The following is an 11015-nucleotide window of genomic DNA, read 5'->3' on the forward strand; positions in this document are numbered from 1 at the left end:
GCCATTCCTGACATCCATAGGTTAAGGTAGTTTCAGAAGAAGGAGGTATTAATTCTTTGACACTTTCTGCCTGCCTGTGCTTGGCCAGAGAAAGCCCTCAGGTAAAGAGAGGCAAGTGCTAACAGTTGGAAGATGAGCCACTGAGCATAAAATGGCAAAGATTATGATGTGGATCTCCATAGTATGTGTGATTGTGGTGTATATGTGTGTGTGTGTGTGTGTGTGTGCGCGCGCGCGCGCGTGTGTGTGCACTGAAATAACAATATACCGATGGAAAAAAACCTTCCAAGCTGAGAGAAAAACAGTTTAGCAGGAGCAAAGTATGCATGAAAGGATATAAGAGAATTAGGTGATAAGGATGCATTAAAAGAACATTTCCAACTAGTAAAATTTGTCTAACAGTTTCCTACTTCTACAATGAGATTAAGAATTACAGATCTCATAGCAGAACTAAATGCTGGCTATTCCTGCTTAAATGAAACAATGAAGCTAGAACTGGTAAGCTATATTTCCCATCCATACGCCCCATCCTGTACACAATTCTGGCTGTGAAAGGGACAAGAGAAAACGTCCAGTTCACTGGCTGGTTGGCATTTTGCTTCTCTCTTGAACTCATCTTGAAAAGGTTAGAATACAGTGGTAAAGAAGGCAATCTGATTATGTTCAATTGCATATGGACTCCTAATGCCCTCTGCTTCTCACACCTTTTTTTTTTTTCTCACTTAAGCCACAGTATGGTTAAAATTTAGTTTAGTATAGAGTCTAGATCTGATAAGCCATTTGCTATGTGATAGCAATTAGAAAGTGTTACTCTTCTAGAACATTAAATCTATATTATAAGCCTTTTACCACTTGAAGAATACTTAGTCTAACCTACTAAATAAGTTATGCAATTAAAACTCTTTATATGTATGTGTATGCTTTCAAAAGATCTTCAAAACTAGATTGTCCATATATGACAGCCATAATTTGTAATCCATTGATGAAAGTATACTCTGAGAGTATTCAAATCCCCTTACAGTGCTTTCATAGTAAGCTTTTGGTTCAGAACAACCCATCTATCCTTATCTAATAAAAGAGAAACATGGTAATTGGTGTACGACCGCTACCCTTCCCATTGGCTAATCAGCAAGATATGCAAATTAACTTCCAGCCAAGATGGCAGCCGGCAGCCAGGCAGCTTGAAACTAACATGAGGCTTGCTTGCTTCAGTGATGGAGGCCTCCAACGTCCCCAGCCTGCCTTGCCAGCCTCTGAGCCAGCAGTTTGAACATTGTAACAAATATAGAAGCTAAAAAAAACCCCAGAAACCAGCTTTCAGTGAGCTGGGATCTCAGAGCTGGAGTCAGAGCTGGAGTTATACATTGTTTCAATAATAGAACTGAAACAAACCAGATACCTACTTTCAGCAGAGGAGGCCTAAGAGCTGGAGCCTCAGCGTTAAAACTGGCCCAGAATTTAAAAAAAGAAGAAGAAGAAAAGGAGTGGTTGGGAGCTTCCGTCGTCTGCCAGTCTGAAAACAGCCCTCAGCCCCTCACCCAGGCTGGCCAGGCACCCCAGTGAGGACCCCCACCCTGATCCAGGACACCCTTCAGGGCAAACCAGCTGGCCCACACACGTGCACCAGGCCTCTATCCTATATAGTAAAAGGGTAATATGCCTCCCAGCACCTGGATCAGTGGAGCCACGAGGCCTCCCAGCACCGGGGTCAGCGTGACAGGGGCAGCGCCCAAACCCCCTGATTGCCCTGTGGTTCTGTGTGTGACAGGGGGTGGGCCACAACCTCCCTATCCACCCTGCTCTGTTCATGACAGGGGAAGGCGCCCCAACCACCTGATCAGCCCTGCTCTGTGCCTGATAGGGGGGAGCTCCCCAACCCCCAGATCACCTTGCGGCTCTGTGTGTGACAGGGTGCGACGCTCCAACCCCACCCCCAACCCCCACGGGCCCTGCTCTGTGTGTGACAGGGGAGAGCCATAACCTCCCCATCAGCCCTGCCCTGAGTGTGAGAGTGGTGGCGCCCCCACCCCCTGATCCCCCCTGCTCTGTGTGTCACAGGGGGTGGTGCCCCAATTCCCCTATCAGCCCTACTCTGTGAGTGACAGGGGGGAAGCTCCTCAACCCCCTGATGGGCCCTGCTCTGAGCCCGACCAGGGGCTGCACCTAGGGATTGGGCCTGCCCTCTGCCACCCGGGAACAGGCCTAAGCCAGCAGGGCGTTATCTCCCAAGGGGTCCCAGACTGCGAGAGTGCACAGGCCAGGCTGAGGGACCCCCCGTCCTCCCCGAGTGCACAGATTTTTGTGCACCGGGCCTCTAGTATATATATATATAAAAGCCTAAGTGATCATTACAACTGGACAACCCAACAACCGGATAACCGGACGGTAGCTATAACACACACTGACCACCAGGAGGCAGACACTCAACACAGGAGCTGCACCCTGGTGGTCAGTGTGCTGACACAGCCAACCTCCCACAGTCAGCCAATCTCTAGCAGTCCCTCCCCTTGACCAACCAGCCCCCATCAGGACTTGGCAAGATGGCCCTATGGGCTCCCATCATTGGGCAGGCAGAGGGACTCCACCTGTGCACCAATTCGTGCAGTGGGCTTCTAGTAATGTATATAGCAATTTGGCAGTTCTTTGAGAGGATTGGAGCTAAGGATGACAGAGGGCCCTACTGATGCAGTAACTCAGAACAGTGTCCAGTGGGAGGAAGCATGTGGTAACAGGAGCACAGCAACTGGCAATTTTTAAAATTCCATCATCTTCTAGAAACAATAGTTTTTTAAAACAATCATCCTCAAGATGATAGCACTGATAGACGTAAAGCTGATTCTTGGCAATGAACCACACTTTATTGCCCTACATATAACATTTGTTTTATCCATGCTCTTCTGAGACATCTCATCATTGACATTGTCATTTCTCATTGGCATCTGTAATTCACCTTCAATGGGCAGTTGATTGGTCTTTCTAAAAATATAAATCTAAAACTATGGTATAGCCATCTCCCACCTCAAGCTCCTCGGTGTCCTTCTTTTAACAAAGTTATCTATATTATATTTTAACAAAAAATATCTGTCTTATATTATTATCTTTAAACATAAAGCAGAATGAGTAATACATAAAACACAGGAACTTCATTATACTATACTTCTTGAATTTTATTTATTTTCAGAGTCAAATTTTTATTTACTTATTTTCTCTTGATTTTATTTTATTATTATTTATCCATCATCATTTATCCCCCATATACCCTCTCCCATCTACACCCACCCACCCTTCTCCCTGCAGTCACCACACTGTTGTATACTTATTGACTTTTAAAGATTACACATTATTTTGGGATCATTTTCTTTCTGCTTTTAAATTTTGCAAGTATATTATTTTTTTAAAATGATTGTGTATTAATCAGTATAGGTTTGTTCAACTACAGTAACAAACAAACCCTTATATCTCAGAGGCTTAATACAAAAGTTGATCTCTGGCCTTATCCAGTTTGGTTCAGTGGATAGAGTGTCGGGCTGAAGACTGAAGGGTCCCAGGTTTAATTCTGGTCAAGGGCACATGGCCGGATTGTAGGCTCAATCCCCAGTAGGGGGTGTGCAGGAGGCAGCTGATAAATGATTCTTTCTCATCACTGATGTTTCTATCTCTCTCTCCCTCTCCCTTTCTCTCTGAAATCAATAAAAATATATATTTTTTAAAAAGTTGGTCTTTGACTTATGCAAAATTCTCTGCTGATCTAGTGACATTTTCCAAGAACTGATGAAGGATTTCAGAATACGGGCTGACACATTGTAGCAATGCCACCTACACGTGTGGCCCTCCAGAGTCACTGTGGAGAGATTTGGAAGATGCACGAGAGCTATTATCTTGTCTCTGCCCTAAAGTGACTCATATCCCAGACTATTGGCTAGAATAAGTCCCTTCATCTATAGTAAAGGAGCCTAGGAAGTGTTGCTTTAGGTGTTTCCAGAAAGGCAAGAACAAGATATGAAATATTTTTCAGTAGGAATTTCTGTAACAGATTATGGTGGTAGATGGTAAATTAATTTCTTAGTGCCATGCAATGGCAAAAGAAAAATATAACACCCTATGTGAGCACCCCACTCAATCTGGGAAAATTTATCAGTGCATAAATGGCAAAGTATGGGAAATGCATTCTTATGAAACCCAAACAGCATAGCTTGGAATACATAGTTCTTCAAGGTCTGACCTTGCCAACATCTCCAGGATTATCAACAGACATCCCCTGATATGAATCTTACTTCTTAGCTTGTATCATTGCAATTCATGATCACATACCCTGTGCCAGTTATTCTCTATGCTTTGTTCTATCTTCCCTTTAAGTCTCCTATTAAGCATTACCCATCCTATGATCCTCCCAGACACAGCCAGTGCACTCATACCCCTCCATTAACACTTATCTCACTATGGGCCATTATTTGTAGACATCCTTGACTTCTCAATAGAACATGAGTTTTTTGAGGAAAATTGCCAAGTGTTTTTCATCCCTAAAATCCCAGAACCCAGTAGATTTCAGTATTTAGTTCTTAATAAGTACTGAAGAAAAGTTTGTTTCTGTTGATCAAGACTATCCTTATTTATATTTTAATAAATTTTTGAAAGGGTCTCAAATAATGGCTTAACTCTACTAAGTATACTGTCCTTTGGCTTAAGTAACTTTGAAATGCCACCAATCTATCAGCCTATCAGCTCTTATCTTAGTTCCTCCCTAATGTCATCTTGGTCCTTGTGACTGTTCCAGCTCCATGCCCACCTGGCACACAGCCCTGTCCCAACGTGCTCTGCACCGTGGGGTTTGGGCTGATCCTATGCTGTTCCAGTGAAAATGTTAATGAGGTCCTTATTTTTCAAAAAGTTGTCCAGAGCTATGGTGAATTTGCTTTGATTATAACCTGATGGTGTGATCTAGCAGCATTTTTTAAAACTGATTGGCTGCACGGTGAGAAATCAAACAATATGAAGACATGGACCACATTTGTTTCCTTCCAAGCGTCTCTGCAGATGTGTAGGAGAGTAAGGAAAGACTGAAAGCAATGAGGGCAATTCTCTTGAGAAATATTCACAGAACGCAATTCACTGCATTGCATACCAACTCTTTACAAGGCTATACCTTGGATAAAGCAAGATCGTTCCCTCTGGACTCACAATCAGCGTATGTGCTGGTGACAAAAAGGAGTGAACAGACCAGTATACCAAAGGAAGCTACAGGACAAATTCTCCTCCAAGAGAAACACCAATACTGAGGTGTGAGCATGCAAAGGAAAAAAATTACTGACTCACCCACTCATGTTCTATAACAGCTACTGATGAGTTGGTTTTTAAGTGAACCCTAACTTAAAAAAATAGTCAAGTACTGAGCAAGACACAATTCGTGATTCTTGGCATGGTTTGTATTATTGACTCCCTGGGTCTGGGACAGTACTGAAAAGGGAAGTATCTATAAACAGAATGAATAATGTGTAATAATATATTCTATGTTTATTTTTACATCAGATATTTGGAATGTTGGCACTAGTGAGAAACTAATTTAATTTTGATTTCCTTTTGAACCCGTAATGTTGTAACCCCTCCACTCCCCACCTCTACCCCCGCCAAATGAGCCATATTCTGAGTCATGAAAATTAGCTGGTGCCATAGTTATACCAAGGTTGTGTTTTTTAATACATCTTTCTTAATTAACAGAATCTTTGATGTTTGCTGGCAATTTTATTTTCTGGAAAGGCTAATAATAATAATAATAATAATGTACCCATTTGAAATTGACCACCTAATCTACTTCTAAAAGTTTTTTATCTTTGGATTGATTTGCACTTCTCAACCAATTATGGAGATGGTCAGATATTATTATACCCATTTTGCAGATGAGGACATTGAAACTGGGACCTTGGAGACTTGCACAAGTAGGTAAAAATGACTCCCACACCAAGTCTCTGAAGATATTTCCAATCACCAGTAACCATAATGGTTCAGTTCTTATAACACAGGCTTTCTCAATCAAGTTGGGCACTATTGACATGGGGCCAGATAATTCTTGGTTGTGGGACCTGTCCTGTGCCTTGTAGTATGTTTAGCAGCATTCCTGGCCTCTACCCTTAGGTGCCAATAGCAGTCTCCCCCTCTTCCCGCTTGAGATAAGCAAAAAAATATCCCTTAGGCAGTGGTTCTCAACCTTCCTAAGGCCATGACCCTTTAATACAGTTCCTCATGTTGTGGTGACCCCCAACCATAAAATTATTTTCGTTGCTACTTCATAACAGTAATTTTGCTATTGTTATGAATCGTAATGTAAATATCTGATATGCAGGATGTATTTAGGCGACCCCTGTGAAAGGGTCGTTCGACCCCCAAAGGGGTCGCGACCCACAGGTTGAGAACTGCTGCCCTAGAGGATAAAATCACCTGTGGTTGAGAACCACTACAATAAGAGAATCAGGCTTCATGACAAATGGGTTCTTCTGTTTATGTGGCTTCCTTTCTCCTGGCTTTGTGTGCTATAGAGGCCTTCCCTCGTTGAAACATTTGTAAAAGGCTATAGTGGATTGGCCTTTCACTATGACTATAGTTTTCACTATAGTTTTCAGCTATGGACCTCACAGTCAGAACGCAAGCTACATGAGGGCAGGGGCCACATCTGTTTCCTTCAATAAGTATTTTTTTTCAGTAAATGGAAAATGGACCACCAGTGTCACCATGGACCTAACAAGTTACACACTTTACACTCATTATATGACTTCATTTTCTAACCATGTATATTTTACCTATTAACAGGCTCATTTTACAGATTAGGCAAAGTTTAGAGAAAAATGATTCTAAGTGGATCAGCCTGCATTTAGGACCCAGCTCAATCTGATTAGAGAGTTATCTATATGTGATCTTTTGTGCCAGTATTGTTTAAATTGTAGTTTCACACCCTTATTAGATTATGAAACAAAGTTTTTGTGTGTGTCAAAACTAGCATCTTTTTTTTCTGATGATATAGAATAAAATGAAATAAAAAGGAAATGAAATGAAATAAAATGAAATAAATATCAAGTAGTTGAATAGTAACTGTAATTGAAAATATTTAAAAATTTAAAAACATACATAAAACAATACTTAAAAAAGAAAACATCAAAGTGAATTACAGTATTAAGGTTAAGATATTGTTTGATAAGACTTTTGTTTCACTGAGTGTGTGTGTATTTTAGTAGTTCATAATGCAAAATACACTTTTTCCATTTTCCCTGTGGGTCAGAAACATTTTTAAAACACTGCCATACTATCTATTTTTTTTGTCTTCTAGTGGCTAGAAAATGTTTGCTTGGCATTTTCAAATTAAATCATTTTCTAAAATTGGAAGTTTGTTCTCCCACTAGCCCAGCCTACTTATTATTTTGTTCATCTGGTATACCTGTGCTGGTATGGAATCTGGGGAAAGTTGAGGAAGAACTTTAAAAAGTGGATGCCAGGGATACTTACCAGGTGCAGAAACTGGAAAGACTGGTGTTGCACACACACCCATTTGGACTTTCCACTGGGGGATTCCTAGGTTTCCAGAATTCTGAACTTTCACTGATGTGACATGTTTTGAAAGATGCATTTCCCTTATATTCCAGGATCCAGTCTTATTTCTTAAAGAAAACCATGATCAGTGATCCTATCATCAGAATTTAACAGGGATTCAAATGGTAAAGGAGAAGCATGGTTTGTAGAGTCCCAACTCCAGCAAAACAGCATGAGGAAGGATGGGTTTTGAGCTGAATGATGATCACTTACTAACCAACATAATTTCTTATACATTCTTCCAGAATCCATGAATATTTTCTTTTCTTTTTTATATGATTTTAACACTGTTACCATCTGACCTTTTTCTATTATTTTGGAAATCTTTCTATATCAACATACCCAACTACTTCCTTTCTTTAACTATTGAATATCATTCCACTATATAGTTTAACAGTCTAAAAATAAACATTTTGCAGTAGCTGTTACTGCTTCTTCCTCTTCTCCTTCATCTTCTTTCCTTCTTCTTTCTTCTCCTCTTCTTTCTTCTTCTCTTCTCTTTACTCTCTCTCTCACCATTACCATGTTTTTGTATTTATGGAAGTATAACTAAAAGTTTTTAGAGCAGTTTTGTGGAAATAAGTGCGCCTGTTTTAATTTTCATAGATGTTGCTAAGTTGCCCTTCAAGATCATAGCAATTCCTTTTACACTTCATATTGGAATACATATTTCTGCAATAGACCAATCAACATTGTATAATAAACACCTTCACATTTTTGCCATTTTTAAGGTAGTAAATCATATCTTGTTAGTTTATTTTGCATTTTTCAATTATGTATACGATTGAATGTCATTTCATTTATTGTAAAACCTTTGTATTTCTTTTCCATTATAAGCCTTTGCTTCACCTTTTTTATTCTTTTGATATTTTTCAAATTGATTAATAAAACTTCCTTACACATCAAGGGCATTAGCTCTCTGTAACATGCACTACAAATATTTTTCCTGTTAATTAACTCTCTGTGACTTAGTTCTTTCGATTTTGAAATATTAATTCAAAAATTATATAAATTTTCCACTACAAATTATATTATCAGTTACTAATGTTCTGTTTCTAGAACCTTATCTTTAATTACATTCGAGTTGTGTGCAAATTGTATTGGAATAAAGAGAAAGAGAACATGTTTATTTTTAAAAAGACAAACCAGTTTTTCTGGTGCTTTTTATTAAACATTCCAATACTTTTTTTGCTGATCTCAAATTATTTCTTGACACATATTCAATTCCCATGTGCCCTTTTTCCATAATTTCTAGACTTTGTCATTTTCTGTTTATCAAAACATATTATTTCCAGAATGCCATTTTAAAAAAGAGTTAGCTATTCCTTTCACAATTATTTAAATTTGTTCACACCAATTTGAATCCACAAATGGAAGTTGATTAGGTGCTGAGGAGAGTTTTCTCTGAAGGTCTTATTCAAAGTGATCTTTTGAAAATTTAACTACTATAGAAAGTTACTGATTTTTCTTTGAAGTCTTTCACTTCTTTGCAGTTTTCTCTTTATGTACAATGCAAGGGTGTGCAAAATATGTTTACAGTTGTAATACAAGGAAATAATATAATAATCAATAAATAATGATACAAGAATAAATTGTTTTATGTACCCACACCTGTAAACCTATTTGCCCGCCCCTGTATTGCATTTGAACTGGAAGGTTTTGGGGTGGTTTACATCATTCACTCAGTCCTTTAATAAACAATTTTTTAAGATACTACTCTATATGGGCACTATTTTAAATGCTGGCCATACAGCAGTGAACAGTTCATATGGATCTTCACAGTAATATTGGAGTGGGTTGAGAGAGACCCAATTTTTCAAAATAACAGAATTCAGATGTTACGATGAAAATAACCAGGGCCAGAGAACAATTGAGGAGCAATTGAGAACAATTGACTGTCCGAGTGTGAAGGGAGTCACCGTGTTCCTGTTCTTCTGCACTGTCCAGGGCTGAATTGCCACATCCCAGGTCTTAACAGATATTTACTGAAGGAGTGAATCCATCGAAGATGGCCGGAGGTTCTGGCCTTGCCCCTGGGAAACACTTCAGTTTATGTTGTCTCTAAAGTTCTATTATGAGGAGCTGTTTAGACAAGGTCTATGGAAGATTTTTACTTTGAGGAGGAAAGAGATTTCCCTTCAGTTTTTATTCCTTACTTATTGCAAAAGTGATTTTGCAATGACTGATTTCAACATTTCTCCCTGAGCTTCTAAACCATGCTGGTCCTGAGCAAGCCTGAGCAAGTTTCCAGTAACAGGGTTTTTCCTTCCAGCCCTACCTCCCAATCTGCCAGAGGAAGCTTTGCATATCCACACCTGTGTGGGGAACAGAATGGAAGTGAGAAGTGAAAACTAGCCCAGAGGACCCAGATGATGTAGATTCTGAATAGTCAAAAGGTTTCCTGCAGAGTTATTGCAAAAGCTCACACTGAAGAAAAAGAAAAAAAAAAAACTTACATTCTGATATTGTCTCTGAGGCTGGATTTGCTGTGGGTTATACATGAGCCCCATCTTGTGCTTCCTCCAAAATATTTCCACTGTACAATTTCAAACACACTTATGAAACTTCCCTTTGATTGATTAGTTGAGTAACAAAATACACAGCAGAAAAATCAGAATAGATTAAGTGATGACTGAGTCTTTGACCAGTTTCTTCTTTTTCTGTTCTGTATTTGCTTTAAAGATTGAATGCTATTGGCTTTTTTTTTGCTATAGTTTCTTCTTATACTTATTGATCTCTACTAGCATTATAATCATTAATACTTGAGATGAACTTTTCTCTTTGATGTGCCCTACTTGTCAATCAACAGTCCTTTAAACTCTATATTCTTTCTTTCACTCTTGACATGTGCCATTGTTCTCCACTCTGAATGCCTCCCCTGCTGTTCTCCAAAGCTGCTCAGAATCACTAAGAGGGTATATTGCAGTATCAAGTACCATGGCTTCAGGCTCCGCCACAGCTGCCCACTTTCTAAAAGCTCCCTTTATTCTTTGCAACTGCACTATCCAATTCAGACTGACAAATATCAGTTCCTTCCCCCTTACCTTTCATGTAAAAAACAAAACTAAACAAGACACAAAACCTGAAAGTGTAATAAATCCCTCCCTCTGCAGAGTGTACATTAATACACCTTGTAATTGCCCTTCCCTGTTGGTTTTAGTTCTTTGCTCTTTATTCTTTTCTTCAGTACTCCAGCTTCCTCCGCATTATTATTCGCAGCCTTGAAATCCAAGTTGCAAATGCAGAAAACATGCCCACCCATTTTGGACAAACCCGCTCCCATAAAGAGGCCAGAGAGTAGCATCTGCTAGTACTGCTCACTAAAAGCACTCATCACTTGATTCATGAGAAAGAAGCAGGTCTTAGATTAAAACCTAATGAGCTATGAGCTTGAGAGAACACGAGGGGGTTGGGGGGAGTGCGCTATATAGTAGTAGATT

At 39.5% G+C, this 11015-nt stretch overlaps 1 protein-coding gene across 1 annotated transcript in view; it reads left to right on the plus strand.

Moving 5' to 3' along the window:
- Positions 1 to 417: 417 nt before the first annotated feature.
- Positions 418 to 11015, plus strand: part of LOC102771036 (etoposide-induced protein 2.4 homolog) — a 12272-nt gene continuing 1674 nt past the window's right edge. Inside the window, 2 exon segments of the mRNA XM_015560226.1 lie at positions 418 to 498; positions 10763 to 10872. Of these exon segments, the coding sequence (XP_015415712.1) occupies positions 418 to 498; positions 10763 to 10872 (191 nt within the window).

Source organism: Myotis davidii, unplaced genomic scaffold (genome assembly GCF_000327345.1).
Source record: "Myotis davidii unplaced genomic scaffold, ASM32734v1 scaffold32, whole genome shotgun sequence".
In the NCBI taxonomy this organism is placed as follows: Eukaryota; Metazoa; Chordata; class Mammalia; order Chiroptera; family Vespertilionidae; genus Myotis; species Myotis davidii.